Genomic DNA, 16,683 nt, shown 5'->3' on the forward strand with positions numbered 1-16,683 from the left:
CACTCACTTAGCCACCCACACACTCATTCACTCAGTCACTCACCTAGCCACCCACAGACACTAATTCACTCAGTGACTCATCTAGCCACCCACACAGTCACTCACCTAGCCACCAACACTCAGTCACTCATCTAGCCACCCACACACTCACTCATTCACTCAGTCACTCACTTAACCACCCACACAGACACTTAGTCACTCATTCAGTCACTCACCTAGCCACCCACAGTCACTCACCTAGCCACCCACACAGTCACTCATTCACGCAGTCACTCACCTAGCCACCCACACATTCACTCACTCATTCACTCAGTCACTCACCTAGCCACCCACACACTCATTCACTCACCTAGCCACCCACACACTCAGTCACTCAGTCACTCACCTAGCCACCCACACACTCAGTCACTCACCTACCCTATGCCCAACTTCCTTCATGTCTCCACGCTCATGTTCAATCGATTCCAGTTCGATGTCAAACATGCATCTCTCCATACTTTTATTTTCAAACACTGTTCTATTTTCTCTTGGGGTTTATATTTGCAAGCGTATTAACCTGCTAAATACACGCACTGTACAGAATGGCAACCCATGTTTTTCAATGGGATTGTCAATGAGTCGGGGTATATTTTTACCAGCCCCCCCCCAAAATGGTCTCTTTGGCATTTATTTCAGAGCTCTCCGTTATGAAATTAAATGGGCAATATTAGTGCCATGGGCTACAGCAAGAAAGGAGCATCACTCGTGGTGGGAGCAAAAACTTTGGCTATGAGCAAGTTGAGAACCCCCCCAAATTGTAAATTAATTGGAGCCGCTAAAGTCACGGCACCCGAGGACTGCCAAGTGAAATCTGGTTTGGGGCTCATGGACAAAATGGCAATGCACACGGCAGACAAACTCGGCAGGTTAAGGAGACTAACCATAATTATTTTAATTTCAACATTCTTCATTTCCACTGCGACCTTTAAAATCTTTCGGTGCAGTCAATATAGAAATCTAAATTAATCCTCCAAAAAATGACAACTAAAATGTAAACGCGTCAAATTGCACTTTCGACCTATACCCACGGTTAACTTTCAACAAGAGTGATGGGACATTCACAAATAATACACAAAGTGACAATGATGTTGACACCGACGTTCAATACGGCATGAAACATGTTGAGTTGTCTTCTATGAAGGCTGGGCAGTGGAGAAGCACAGTTTGAGGGTGTAGAAGTATGGAACATCTGAGAAAATAAAAACAGGGGAGCCACATGACGTCTTCACTGGAGCACACAAAAACTTAAAACAATGAAGCGATTCTTAGGAGGGTCTTTGTCGATGTCGACAAACTCGTTCAGGGAGCTAAGATAACGTTGAGTTGTGATAAGTGAAAGTGCTTGGCTATGTCAACTTTCAATTCCATTCTGTATATGCAAACAACAACGAAATCCAAATCGCCCATAAATAACAACCTGTTAATATATAATACAACAATATACAACTGCTTTCGCTTCCTGCAATTTCACCCAAGGCTGCTAGGCAGCCAGTGTACACAGATGGTGCTATGGTAATAACAAGCGCCCCCCCCAAATCTGAACATTAGGTGCTCAACAGAGCGTACGACCAAAGATTTGCCGATAATGCAGCACCGCTTCAATGTCATCGCACCAACACAAATGGCCAACACCCCACAACTTACTTGCGTTCTTCAGGGGGTGATGGTTAATGCACGCCAGAGCCTCCATGGCATCGTTCTTGGTCTCCCACTCCATCAGGCCGGACACGCTCCTATCGGCTGGACACGTGGACGGACCGTCGCTCATAGAGTAATTTGGGTCGTGTAAAACGCAACACCCTTCGCCATTTTGATTTAAAGCTTTCGTGACTGCAGGGATTCATATTCTTGGTTCTTTCGGTAAAGTCACCACCACGTAGAAGGGAAACAATAAAATAATAAAAATATAAAACAATAAAATTCTCACGACGTTTCGACTGCAACACAAGCAATCATCATCAGGTGTGAAAACCACAGCAAGAAAATTTTTAAAAAGTGGCGGTTATTTTTAACGTTAGCACCACGGAGAGCGATTTGGCAGTTGTTCAGATGGACGAGTCCATCTATGTTCTGAAAAGAGGGGGGAGACGAAAATAATGGATGCGGTCTGAAAGCCACCGTAAGCGTGAACAATCAATTAAGACCCGAAATGGTTTATCAAATCCTTCCAATGATTGCTAAGCCAGAATCCATCTTCTCGGTTGAAATTGTCTGTTTGTATATATTTATTATTTTGTTGTTTCCCTTCTACGTGACTTTACCTAAAGAAGCCGTGTTTAAAGGGTGGTGTCAGTCGTCGGTGAATTTCTGCAGCAGGAAGGCTTCAGTCCGATGCCTTGGCTACGCTAACACGCTTCAGTCAGCTTGGGCGCGAGTGAATAGCAAGGACTGCTCTCGGGAGAGAATTTCTCACAGGGTTTCTTGAGCATGGCCTCATAGCACACGTTGCAGATCATCTGGTGTCGTGCTGTAAATCAAGCGACGATTGCATGGAGAATACAGTACACGATTTATTCTGTGCCATGACACGTAAGATAAATAATAAACATACTTTGCGGGACTTACTTTTTCCAGAAAACACTTTGAAAGAGCGGGGCCTCGCAATCGACATTTCGTCGCACAGTTGGTAACAGTTAACGTGCACCGGTAAAGCATTCGGGAGATGTCATTTTAATTGCAGGCACAAATCCCGTTGTCCATTTTTTTATTTACATTCGCCAGCTTTGGAGCAGTCTTTCAAAGTGCTCAGATTATTGTGAACACCAAGCATAGACTCAGGGGGAATGCAACCATTTGCAGAAACAATGTCCAAAGACTGAAATGTAAACCTTTCGAATACGAATATGAATCGTAATGTATTAAACAGGACAAATTAACGTGAGGTGTTGTCTAGTCTGTAACAAAAAAGTCCCTTTGGAACATCGACTGCATTATTTATACATCTTATGTTTTAACCGTTGAAAGGAAACTACATTACACCATTTTACATTTGTCCCGTCACAGGAAACGTGTCATTGGCCACCACAAACTCCACAACATCAATAGGCTCATCTTAAAAACCCACGATTGTTTCATGTGCAAAATTTGGACTTGAATATTTATAAAAGCTTCACCTGGGAAAACTTTTAAAGAAACCAAACGCGCTCCCCTTCTGCGCTGCTGGCAGCAGGCTGAAGGGGCGGCGGGGGCACGGACCTGCCCGAACATCTCGGCCGTGATGTCCGTGGGCGCGTTGAAGAAGTGCAGCACCGCGGTGGGACGCTGGTTGCGGTTCTTCGCTGCCTTCTCGCTGTCGGCGTAGCGGTGGTTTTGAGAACCTGCGTAGTCCCTGTAGCTGTCGGTGCCGTCCGGCAGCTCGAACGCCTGGCCCGGCACAATCGACCGCTGCCTCGACACGCTGCCGAGACGAGGGCGGAAGGGAGGGAATAGCGCGAAGAAACTGTTTTTATTTTATCACGTTCCAAATTGCACGTGCTCTTTGGTTCGATTCGGTAAAGTCACGTGGGTAAAAAATAAAATAACAAAAAATCACAACGTTTCGGCCACAACACAAGTGGCCTTCATCAGGTGAAGGGACCGGACTGTCCAGAGGACAGCGTTGGAGTGAAGACAGCAAGCCCAGGTCGCGTCCTTTAAGCTTGTGATCGCGGCATCTTTTGAGGAAGGTCAGCGTCTCGATGAGCTTTGACTTCTTGTCCCGTTGTCTGTTGAAAGCTCTAACAGATAGGTGAAAGCCCTCCCCGTAGAGCTTCAAATCTAGAATCCAAATTTCACGTTCGCTATTTCAATAAAGGCCCTCCCCGTAAAGCTTCAAATCTAGAATCTAAATTTCATGTTCGCCACTTCAATAAAGGCTCTGGACAGCAAGTCACTGGGGTCCTCGTGAGCTGTGACGAGTGTTTCGTTCACGGTATTCATCAGCTCTCTTTTTCACCGTCCTAAAATTTAGTCACTTGCACTAAATATTTACTAAAGTTGTCTTCTCTAAATGGAAAGCAGTATCCAATTACATTAACAGGATATGACGAGTTACATTTACCAATTTAACACGGGAACAAAAAGGCTCACCAGAGGTTGATTTTATTTCCAAAGATCTGAGACATATTGAGGTGAAAAACCGCCCTGTGCATGGCGTACTGATCTCCCATCTCGACCATGGCGGCTTCCGGCTTGCTCTTCAGGAGCTTAACCTACAAAAATAACAACCCGTAAGACGGTTCAGCATCGCGCAATCTTGCACGAAAATATCTACAAGTTTCGTTGTAACGCATTGTTGAAATGTGAAGTGTTGGCCGAGGGGCCATTAGAAAACATGCACAAAGAACACTTCGCATTGGGTACATTTTTGTAAAGAAAATGACCAAATGTGTATGTTGTCAATCGGTGAACAAATTTGGTCGTGTGAATCTCCCACTTTATATAACACGATCAGCGCACGACGTGCACCACACGCGTGCGTACGCATTGCACCGCGGTTGAACCTTTGGAAGAAAAAAAACAGGGACTCATTTCAAAGCAGGTGCGCGCAACACCCAGCGAAGGCACCTTCTCCACGTCGCCGAAGAGGCAGAGGATGTTAAACACGCGGTCGCAGTTGAAGCGTTCGGCGTCCAAGTCGTACACAATGAGGACCTTGTTGTCGGCCTGCTGGTTCATCATGGCCTGCACGTGCTGGCCCTGGGTACCACCCTGGGGCCCAACCTGGTTGCCCATGCCTACTCCCATGCCCATTCCTCCCCCACCGCCCATGCCGTCGCGGCCAGATCCGTAGTCGACGCCCGGTGGTGGTGGCTGCTGGTGGCCTGTGACGCAAACACACAAGAGGGGGAAACGCATAGTGAACTAGCTGAAACTCTCTAAACTTCTCTGAAAAACAGATTTATGACAACCATCATCTTACACACGTGTGCCCTTTCCTATAAGGTCAGGTAACCCAGGAATCACCACTCTACTCCTTGGAGACACTGGAAAACATTGGTCCAGAAGACTCAGTTGCCTAGGGAATAGACTAAACTAGTTTTTATTTTAGGTTGAGGGCCACCAAGCTAGAGCTCTTATTCAGCATAGCTTGTTTTAAATACCCAATACATCTGATAGCTATTGGAAATATCGTCTCTTAAAACACAAAGCAACTCATACGTTGCAATTGTTAATCGCAAAAAAAGGTTTTTAGGATGCACCTTAACACTAATTCCAAATAAGAAATGTTCTCAACAGGCAGCAGGTTCTTTCAATCTGACAGCAAGCTGAAGGAAACCGAAATTATAGCATTCGCAACAAGGGGATTACCTCCACAGTCGCCACCACCGCAAGCGTGTGCTTTGGGATGGTCGCCAAGGAGAGACGTTTGCTTCGCTGGCATCATTGCATTGTCCTCTGAAAACAACAAAAAAACGATCACCAAATTCACCCACGGGAAACATAAGCGCTCATTGCTGCACAAAATAAGGACAATCCAAAAAATGCATTCTGCACCCAGAACATTCACATGACCAACACATTAAGAAATTCCGGGCACACTCCACACGGGGGTGCGCTGCGTCTGTCGATAAAAACAATTGGCGGTATTTTTAAAATGCAGATTTCACATGGCGCAACATAAATAACGAGCACCATACAAAATACAGCGCGTAAAGAAACGCTCATCGCAAGAAGAAGAAAAAACAAAATTTATTGGAGGTGTACAGATGCACGCGACAAATTGTTCCGAGGTGCGGCGTCAGCGAGTGTCCGTGGTTGCCGCCTGCGATGCCCGCTCATTTCTTACCCAGTCTACGCTTCGACGGGAACACAAAGTTGCCCAGAGTCGGGCGGCGGCTGACGACCCATCGCGAGGAGGATGCAACAGAAAGGCCGGCGCCTTCTTTCCTGCGCCAACAGCAGTCACGCTCGGCACAAATGGACCCCCCCGCGTTGTCCATGCCACCGCACCTCTCGCTCTCCGGCGACCCTTTTTGGTTTGGGGCTTAAAATTGGGACGCTTGAAGTGGGCGACGGGGCCTTACGAACCTTTAAAATGAAAAAGATCGCCGCTTATAAACCGATGCGAAATGCGTTGTGTCTGGCATCTGCAATGTCAAAAGCCTCGTTTGCAAACAAAACTTTAGCAAGGCAGTCTAAACGTACGAGCGTGGAGGTAAATTCTCACCAACGGAGCGATTTTAAGCCCCAAACGCATCGGCACGCGTTCCGTTTGGCTTATTTCCAAGTCCCGTTCGCGGTGAATGCGGGCTTTCGTCGCTCCCGGCTTCTTCGCGGCGGTTCTGGTGCTTTGCCGGTCTGTCAGCGCCGTGTCCCCCGGTGCCTGCGGCTGGACGTGGGTTATCCGATGGCCTCTGCCAAGCGGCATGTGGCGGTTGCGGTGCAGCGGACGCGGCGTGCTGCGCTGCAGGCGTGGGGGGCGCGGGTCGGCCGTGCGTGTCACAGCGGCGGCGGCGTGTTGGTTGCTTGATCCCCGGTGCCTCCCAAGTGCCGACGAGGATGTCGCCAATGTCGCCGTTCGTGTCGTCGCCGTTCACGTCGGTGGCTGTTGGCTGCCGGGCGCTTTATTGCTCGTGTGTTGCTTGCAAATTGCCTCCGTGTGCTTCTGTGTGCGGCAATGCTCGCAGATGCTCCTTGTAGCGTTGATGTTGGGAGTGAGGAAAATACTCTTCGAAGCGTTTACGGAAATTTGGCGATAAAATCAAACCGCACCGTGTCCCTGAAGCTCCCTTGATAAAGTGGCGAGACTTACCTCTTCGGAAACTAATATCTGTGCGTACACACAATGTACTCGGGACAAAGATACCATTTTCCTGTTCAGGCTCAATCGTACCAAATTAAAAGGGTTACTTTATAATAAGTGATATTTTCAATCGTAAATATCGGCTTTTCTGACATCCTCTAAGCTTCTCCGCTTAGTATCCAGACACCACATAATGCAGTCAAGGTTTCTCAACCCTACAAAATATAAAAACGCAACGTGCAATGTCCACCTCAAATATGCCAGTGAAAGTTGGCACCTACTTCTGATCCAACAGACACACACCCTGGTAAATCTAAATATAAAAGTAAAACCTTGGATTGCAAGTAACTTGGTCTGCAAGTGTTTTGCAAGACGAGCTAAAATTGTAAATAAATATTAACTTGATAAACGAGCGAGGTCTTGCAATACGAGCAGTGTACGTGTAGACACACTTTGTACTGCCGTGAGTCACGTGATCACACAACTGATAGACGAGTGCTTTGATGTACGAGCGCTTTGGATTACAAACACGTTCCCGGAACGAATTATGCTCGCAATGCAAGGTTTTACACTGTAGTGTAAAAATGCCCAGCCTTGATACACCCCGAACAACCGAGTACCCGCCTATGGGCCACATGCACTTGACGTTGGGAAAATCTTCAAAGCTGATCAAAATCTAAAACGCCACCAACTTAATGGCAATGTCTATCGCATGTCCAGTACCAGGGCAACAGCTTTAATGGTAACAAAAAAATTAATCCAATGGATTATTGAACACTCCAGCAGCCACATGCCTCCTTGTGAATCCTGTTCTTCACAACATTCACTTATACTGCCACATTGTTGTGAAGGGTAAACTAGAAAAACAAAGTACACGGGCAGGAGTTTAAAACCAATCTGCCCAGAGTAAACTACGCAAGCTTAGCATGGGCTAAAAAAACACAAAGATTATTTAGTTATATGTTGCGCTAGCTGTTACTATCCGGCCGCCTTTGTCTCCCCAGTGGCGATGTTCACACACCACAGCAGTTACTCGTTTGAGGCTGAGTCGACCTAGGGGAGGCCCAGGACCGGTTAAAATAATCGTCACCGGTGGTGGCGGTGAGCGGGAATCGAACTTGGGTCGCCGGGTTCGTAGCGCAGCGTAGCGCTAACCGCTACACTACGGGTCACGTGACAGATTTGACGTCACAGCTCACTTGCCGTGCAAAAAATAAATGCATTATCGAGCTCCCCCCCCCCCCCCAAAAAAACAAAAGTGTATTTGTGTAATGTTTGCACGGTGTACAGTCTGGAAAGTACCCACATGGCAAATTTCCAGTTTGTTGCATGTCGGGAAGTACGCTAAACATTTTTAACAGACACACATATTCACAACTTTGCCTTTTATATATATGGAGAAGATAGGTATAAACGAAAATAACCTTGACCAGCTCTACACAATTGCAGTGATTGTATGATTGATACAAAAGAGGGGAATGGCGTTTAAAATAACTTCCTGTGACAACGACCAAGTTCTGTAGATTGTAAACAGTACACCAATGTGCTTCAAGACAACCAAGTGTGTCTGCAGGTGTGACATTTTTCTGCAACCAAAATCTCAAGTGCAGAAGCTGCATTATCCTCTTGAGAACGCTCCAAACTTCCCCTTCTACTTGGCCACGGATCTTCAAGTATAACACGGCAAAGCCGGCGGCGTACAGAAATAGTCAATGCTTGTTTCATCACGCCGTGCACACCCCCCACCCCTTGCGTTAAAAACGTCACCCCCCCCCCACACACCGAGGGCTCACCACCACCAGCTGTCGAGAGAGCGCGGCTCTGATATGCTCGATATTGATCTTACCTTGCTTGAGGCCAGGGTTGGTGAAGTCCCAGGTCTCAGAGTCATTTTTAAACACATCCAAACGCGTCGCCTGTAAAGAGGACACAGCAGGGAGAAAAGATACACATTATTCGTGGCCAGCATATAGGGCATAGATGCTCGGAAAAAAATTATATAACTTTAGAACCTTCTTTGGTTCTTTCGGTAAAGTCACCACGTAGAATGAGAATAAAATAAAACAATAAAATTCTCACGACGTTTCGGCCACAACACAAGTGGCCTTCTTCAGGTGAAAGGAACAGACCTGTCGTCCCGACCTTGTGTTGTGGCCGAAACGTCGTGAGAATTTTATTGTTTTATTTTATTCTCATTCTACGTGGTGACTTTACCTGAAAGAACCAAAGATTAATCCTTGCAGTCACGAAAGCTTTAAATCGAAACTTTAGAACCATTTAAAATTTACAAGCATAATTATTAAGCGGTCATTACCCCCGAGACAATTACGGCATGCAACTTGCGGTGAAGCCAAGGTACTTAACGCAACCCTTAACCTCCTGGGAGATGAATGAATAAGAGCTGCCACACGTAGGAAGTCAACGGGAAGCTAAACTTTTGCGCCGTACGTAGCAAAAGTGTGCTTATCGGAGTTGTGGGAAAACAGTGGCCTTCTGCCACCGGTTTTTTGTTTAAGATCAAGTGTTGATTATCCCTCTTCGTTAGAACAAGCTCCCTTCGTGTTTGCAGATAAAATCGCTATCCCTCGGTGACCTATTTAAATTCCAAACTTGTTTAATCGCACATAAGTTTGGCATGCTCTGCCTAACTCGGTATTATTTATTCGCGGTGTTCCTCGTGTACTGTAAAGCGTTAGCCTTGATCGTATACCTCAAAAATGTTGAAGTGCCATAACCCCGTTATGAAAATGATGCATTCGTTATTACTGTTCTGTAATTTTATTTCCTGCTAACAATGTAACATCTCCACTCAGGTACTCTGCAGGTCTCGCAAAGCAGCCTATGGCTGAATGTTAATCACTCGTCACCAAATAAAATTGAATTAAAAACCAACTCTACCCTTCCCACTGGATGCGAATTTTCCACTAACTGGCTCAGGGCACTGGCTCAGATGAGAACCACGCTCACACGGTAATATCAATTGGGAAAAGTTTGACTTTAGACAACGGCAAGGATGCCCGTCATGCACAATGGGTTGTTGTAGGTTGTGGGGCTGTGTGGTGGGCAGCTGTAAAATCCATTGGGTGCATTGTATTTCTATGCTGCCACAATATATGCTACACTCCTTTACCCCGCACACAAGTCAAATAACCCCCACAACAGGCATCGAGTGCGGAAGCCCTCATCTAGCAATGAATTGCCGTGTGTATTCAGCATTATTTGCTCACCAAAGTGGTCAATTCAGAATATTAAATGAAATCTTTGGTCTGCGGGTGAAAAAACCCAGGTTGTGGTGCACACACTTGTGAATGTACAAAGTATCGGTTGTACTTGCCCTCGCATACTCCACTATAAGAGTACAGCAGCCCGAATAGATGTCCGCTCCATTCAGAGATGAGTTCGCTCTCTCGGCGCTCTCAACCGAAACAAACGTGGCCAAAAATTAAGGAAAACACGACCATTTCATTTTAAAAACAATACATTTAGCATCTCCAAAATAACACGTAAAATTACGTGAATGGCGGACATATCGTTACGGTTATGCATCTCGTTGAAAGGATATTCCACAAAGGCCTGCAGGCCATTCTTCCTGAAGATCACAATGCGTTGCAGAGGCCCAAATGGTTTGCAAATGTTGTAAAGCACATCCTGCAGGACCACATGGAGCACACAAACGCAGCAAGGTGATTTTGCACGCATTACCAAGTAAATTTGAAAAGCTTTTTTTCCAGTGAATTTTTAAGATCGAGCCATACAGGACATCAACGCTTTCCAAAATCAACATTAGGTCTATATATTGTTTTTTATTCAATGCCATTGGTAGACTTCAAAGCACAAACAAAAAACACGACTTCAATTGCCTCAAATGAACCAAAGGATCAATGTAATTTCCTTAGCAAAGCCATTCACTGTAATCCAAAACGGACATAATTTCACTCGTATAAATGAAACACGCGCGTGTGTGCATGGCACACCCGACAAACTATTCACACATTAATGTCCAGCTGCTGTAAGTGTAACAATGCCCACCGTGGTGATGGGGTAGATGGGGTTGAGAATGGTGAAGAGCAGGATGTGGTTGCTGTTGCCGTTGTCCCCCGGGACGCCAGGGCGCCAAAGCTTCTGGCTGGTAGAGAAGTTAAAGTAGGCCGGCTGCCCGCACACGTAGACGGAGCCCTTGGACGAGTAGTCGACGCAGCTGCGAGAGCTCTCCGGGTCTTCAAACTCCACCAGCGCCTGCCGCATCTTGGGTATCATCACCACGTAGCTGCACGGAGGGAGCGATTCAAACGAGTGCCGTTATTCAAAGATGTGGCCGACTTTAAAACGCGTGCCTGTTGTTGTTAATTTTAATCACGAGGTTGGTCTGCTCCAAGTCACCTCATTTGATCTCAAGAAATGTTTCAATGCATCCAACGGAGTGGAGACTGGTTGGATGCAGGTTAAATGCCACGTCCCATTTCAGTTTGGCAGTGTAGTACGTTGGAATTGAATGTACTGTAAGAATATAATTATATTTAAAATACATCTTGAGGGTAATGTAGTCTTCTTCTGTCGATGTATCACCTGACAAACGAAGCCTCTTCAAACGTACATAAACAAGGTACGTGTGTGCACCATTTCAATACGAGATATTAATTTTTAACACGGTTACTAATCACAGTTGAACGTGTGCCGCTTTTGTCAGATGGCACAACAAAAGCAGCAGCGGCCCTTTAATTCGGAGGGAATTCGTGACTTGGGGAAATTGAAGAACAAACGGTTTTTGTTTCCATTTAAAGCTTTCGTGACTGCAAGGATTCATCTTCTTTGGTTCTTTCGGTATAGTCGCGTAGAATGAGAATAAAATAATAAATTAATAAAAAACACACAATAAAATTCTCACGACGTTTCGGCCACAACACAAGTCGCCTTCATCAGGTGAAGGGACGAGACTGTCCCATTTCAGTTTGGCAGTCTCGTCCCTTCACCTGATGAAGGCCACTTGTGTTGTGGCCCGAAACGTCGTGATAATTTTATCGTGTTATTTTAATTTTTATTAATTTATTATTTTATTCTCATTCTACGCGGTGGTGACTTTACCGAAAGAACCCCAAAGAAGATGAAGTGGTTTTTGGTTGGTCACTTCAGGCTGGCAAGGCCCCGAGTAAGCCACGCACGGCGTCGCCGATCACGCCGTGACGTGGGCAACGCCGCGCCCTCTCGTCCGCCGCATAACGCGGCCACGACTTTTTATTTACGGAAGTGGTTCTTGAGCTTTAACCTGCAGCCTTGCCACCCCCCCTTTGGTTATCAATATTTTTTTTGAAACGTACAATGTTTATTAATTTAGAGGTTTGATGGAACAAAGTAGCGGTGCGTACGTGCCCGTGCTCAATGTGTTTCGATGGATTTACCTTGTTAAAAAATAATCTGGCACGTCTTGCACCCCCAGAAAGGGCATCTCCCACCCCGTGCTTAAGAACCATCGAGTATTTTCGTGTTATGCAATTTCTTGAGTTATTGAACCGAAAACCGGTAATACTCGAATTTCCAAGGTCTACGTTCACTCCACGTCCGCAAACACCACCACCACAACAATAATAACAATAATAATAACACCAATAATAATAACTATAACAACAATAATCTTTGTTTTTTTTCAGTAAAGTCACGTATAAATAAGAAATAATAAAATTACATAATAGCGTACGACGTTTCGGTTGCAACACAAGCAGCCATCATCAGGTACAGAAGAGCTAAATTTAAGAGAGAGGGGAAACACATAACCCCAGATGTATATACAGACACCCAAGTAGGGGGGAACTAACACCGACACAATAGGGGACACAGAGAGAGAAGCATACCAAACAGACAAGAGTTTAGCAGAATTTGGAAACCAAATAAAGCAACAAAGACGGTCGGTCAAAACACAATTAACACAAAGCCTGGTTGATTACGTTATTTCAAAGATTGCTAAATTGCAAGTTAAGTATGAAATTTAAGATACAGACGGCACACACACATATAGACATTCAAGTAGAGCGGACCAGCACAGGTACAAGCACACAGTGAAGTCGCCTTAAATAGGCAGAGAAGGCAAGGCTGAGAGGCAATGGGACATATTAGCATGAGAAGGCAAGGCTGAGAGACAATGGGACATTTTAGCATGAGGTATGCATAGAGCAAAGTGGAGCACGGCAGCAAACATTCGGAAGCACCAAGACCGACACACAGGCAGAGACAGCACAGAGAAACAAATCCAAGCACAGACACAAAGGCAGATACACAAGCAGAGACAACACACAGACAACACAAGACAACACAAAGACAGACACAAAGATACAGACCTTATACCTCCCCGTAGAGGCGGTTTAAACTTGGTTCAAAGCTTTCGTGACTGCAGGAATTAATCTTTGGTGTTTTCGGTAAACAACAATAATAATAATAATACAGCTTCCTTCCCCATGCGGGCAACGGTCACCACCGACTGGTCACCTGACTAGGCCAAAGTACCGCACGGCCTCCACGAGGTCCGACTCGAGGGCTGTGTCTGAGAGTCCCCGCACGTGAACCACAGCCGACGGTGGGGGCTTGTGTGGGTCCTCAAATGTGTCCTGTGCACGTCGGCAAGGAAGCAAACTCAACACGACTATTGTGCAAAGCTGTTGTTTCCTCCTATACCGAGAAGACAGTTTTCAGTTTCATTTATTTGGTATAGCCCTGTGAGCCATTTGGCTCTTGAATCGGGTGCAACCGCAACAAACAAAAACATGAACAGGAAAAACATCTTAAAGTGACTTTGTGTGACTGTGCAAACAAAAAATCCAGGAAAAAACAGCAAAATAATCCTTGAAATAGCACCATACACCAACGCTGTGTGCAAAAATCCCAGTGGGATGCAAGTCAAACAACAACAACAAGCACAAGACAACTAAGATTAAAGCCATCAGTCTAACTCCGTACTACAACAAAACAATCATGGCCAAACCATAAAACTTTTTCAAAATCACCAAAATAAAGCCACGGCTAACATCGCCGGCAAGTGATATCGGAGCAGATGCAGACACTTGCATTAAAGGGCTTTTTAAATCTGCATCCGTTTGGCAAAAAATGGCCATAGCTCAGTGCCATCATTTCAGTAATCGCTAAGAACGTTCGCGAGTTTAACTTTAAATCTAAACGGCCCTCGAGTTACAAACTCTGGAACTCGCATCCCCCACCGCCAGGTGCGCTTTTGTAGACGCTGTAAAGTTTTATTCCGCAAAGTTTTTAATCACATTGGGGAGGGTCGAAGAGCTACCCCACGACGCTATCGCGTGGGACATTTAACATATCGGTATTTTAACTTAATTAGTATTTTAACTTTTGATTTAAAGCTTTCGTGACTGCAGGGATTAATATTCTTGGTTCTTCCGGTAAAGTCACCACGTAGAAGGGAAACAATAAAATAATAAAAATATAAAACAATACAATTCTCACGACGTTTTGACTGCAACACAAGAAGCAATCATCATCAGGTGTGAAAACCACAGCAAGAAAATTTGAAAAGTGGCATTTTTTTTACGTCAGCACCACGGAGAGCGATTTGAGAGTTTGTTCAGATGGACGAGTCCATCTATGTTCTGAAAAGAGGAGGGGGGAGACGAAAATAATGGATGCGGTCTGAAAGCCACCGTAAGCGTGAACAATTAAGACCCGAAATGGTTTATCAAATCCTTCCAATGATTGTTAAGCCAGAATCCATCTTCTCGGTTGAAATTGTCTCTGTGCTTGTATATGTGGATAGCCTCATGAACAAATCTCTCATGGTAGGTAATGTTTTTATTCGTGGTCCGCCAGGAAGTGTCTGTGTTGTTGGCCTGACTGGATGTGCTTCACATAATGTTGTTTCAGGTTTGTTGAATTCTCGTCTCTCATCTTTTGCTGTATTTACCTCCGTGATTTGTTCTTGACACCTGATGAAGATCGCTTGCGTTGTGATCGAAACGTCGTGATTGTTTTTTTGTTTTAATATAATTTTATTATATTTCTACATACGTGACTTTACCGAAAAAAACAATAGTAATGTTTTTATTGTTTCATATTTTTTATTATTTTAGTTCAGTGCAAAGAGAATACACACCCTTAGAAGAGAAAACGCCGTCTAAAAAAATTACACTGGAAATAGCCCAAAGTGTTAACGAACACGAAATCCACGTTTACCAAAACGCGTTTTACTGAACGTAAGCAGAGCCTAGCGATGCTGTGGTCCGCGTGGTCCATCCCCAACACCAACAACGAGAAGCTCTTCGCAACGGCACTGGAATCTGCGAGTTACAAAGCTAAACAATCACGTTAAATAATATAAACACGGCTGGTGGTGGCACGTCGCCTGAGTGAAGCCTCTGGCCCAGGCCTCACAACGAGGCTCTGGGCGAGGAGTAAAAGAAACATCTTCTCGTTATAAAAACACCTCAAGTCGCTCGTCACTGACGCTCACCATCGCGCCCGCCTGGACGCGGTCGTTGCCTTCGCCATTGACTCCCAGGCGCTTCGCCGCGTGCCAGGGGGAGGAGGCGGCGGCAGTGGTCGACATCGTCGTGGTGGCGTGGAGCGCCGGAGGGAATCGATTCGCGATCCTGTCGCTCAAAAATCGACGCCTGCGCGGATCGCCGAGCGTCAGCGGCAGCAGCGGGCGGCGGCGGCGGGGCGATTCCAACGCGTGACATCGATTCTCGGATCGATGTGTCCTCTGGCGATGTTCGCGCGGCTTGATGTGACCCCACAGCCACTCGTCACGTGACGCCTCTCTCGGCCGACTGGGGCCGGCGACGGAGATCTGAAGCAGTCGTGGGCCTCCCCCTAGGTCGGACTCAGACTACAATTAAATTTGATTATATTTTTATAATATTAAATAAATAAATAAAAATGATAAATAAAAATACTCACATTTGATTATTGTAAAATCATATTAAATAAATAAATTTCCAAATTACTCGGATTTGATTACTTTTAAATAAGAATAAATAAATAAAAGCAAATTTGATTATTTTTAAAATAAGATTAAATAAATAAAAATGTATAAATTAAAATAATAAAATTTGATTATTTCAAAATCATCAATAAATATACATTATAAGTTAAAATAATCAAATTGGATTATTTTTAAATAATAATGAATAAATAATAAAATAATTGGCCAATTTCAATTACTTTTTCATAATAAATGAAGGCAGAAATATTTAATTAATAATTTAGCCCTTCTTTATAACCAAATTTTAACATTTTAAAATAATAAATAAAACTTGCAAATAATCACATTGAGTATTTTAAATGATAAATAAATAAACTTCCCTTTAAAATTTTACTAATCAAATTTGATTATTTTTAAATAAAAATAAATAAATAAAAACAACCAAATCTGATTATTATAGAAATTAAAAAAGATGGATGGCATTGTCATCCTCTCAGCCGACAAAGTCAATGCCACTGTCATCATGGATAAAATACAATATAACAAAATTCAAGAATTACTCAACGATGGTAGCTATACAAAAATAAAAAGAGATCCCACCAACAGCCTCGTCATACAAACCAACAAAATCATTTCTGATTCAACCGCATTAATTGATCAAACCAAACAGTTTTCGTTGAAACCTTCTACTGCCAGGCCACCAAGATTATACGGCTTACCAAAAATACATAAAGTAGATACACCCCTTCGTCCCATCGTCTCTACTACAGTGAGGGAAAAAATATTTGATCCCCTGCTGATTTTGTACGTTTGCCCACTGACAAAGAAATGATAAGTATATTATTTTAATGGTAGGTTTATTTGAACAGTGAGAGACAGAATAACAAAAAAATCCAGAAAAACGCATGTCAAAAATGTTATAAATTTATTTGCATTTTAACGAGGGAAATAAATATTTGACTCCTCTGCAAAACATGACTTAGTA

At 44.4% G+C, this 16,683-nt stretch overlaps 1 protein-coding gene across 1 annotated transcript; it reads right to left on the reverse strand.

Moving 5' to 3' along the window:
• Nucleotides 1-482: 482 nt before the first annotated feature.
• Nucleotides 483-15,472, reverse strand: LOC142913318 (heterogeneous nuclear ribonucleoprotein L-like). Its single transcript, XM_076060851.1, has 11 exons — nucleotides 15,225-15,472; nucleotides 10,793-11,030; nucleotides 10,326-10,411; nucleotides 10,017-10,194; nucleotides 8,610-8,679; nucleotides 5,329-5,415; nucleotides 4,585-4,841; nucleotides 4,108-4,229; nucleotides 2,605-3,436; nucleotides 1,684-1,779; nucleotides 483-1,228 (listed from the first exon to the last, which is right to left on the reverse strand). The coding sequence occupies exons 1-9, from the start codon at nucleotides 15,260-15,262 to the stop codon at nucleotides 3,037-3,039; spliced, it is 1,476 nt and encodes a 491-aa protein (XP_075916966.1). The 5' UTR covers nucleotides 15,263-15,472; the 3' UTR covers nucleotides 483-1,228; nucleotides 1,684-1,779; nucleotides 2,605-3,036.
• Nucleotides 15,473-16,683: the final 1,211 nt, after the last annotated feature.

Source organism: Petromyzon marinus, unplaced genomic scaffold (genome assembly GCF_048934315.1).
Source record: "Petromyzon marinus isolate PM22_M1 ecotype Great Lakes invasive population unplaced genomic scaffold, UKy_Petmar_22M1.pri1.0 PM_G_Scaffold_24, whole genome shotgun sequence".
Taxonomy (NCBI): domain Eukaryota; kingdom Metazoa; phylum Chordata; class Hyperoartia; order Petromyzontiformes; family Petromyzontidae; genus Petromyzon; species Petromyzon marinus.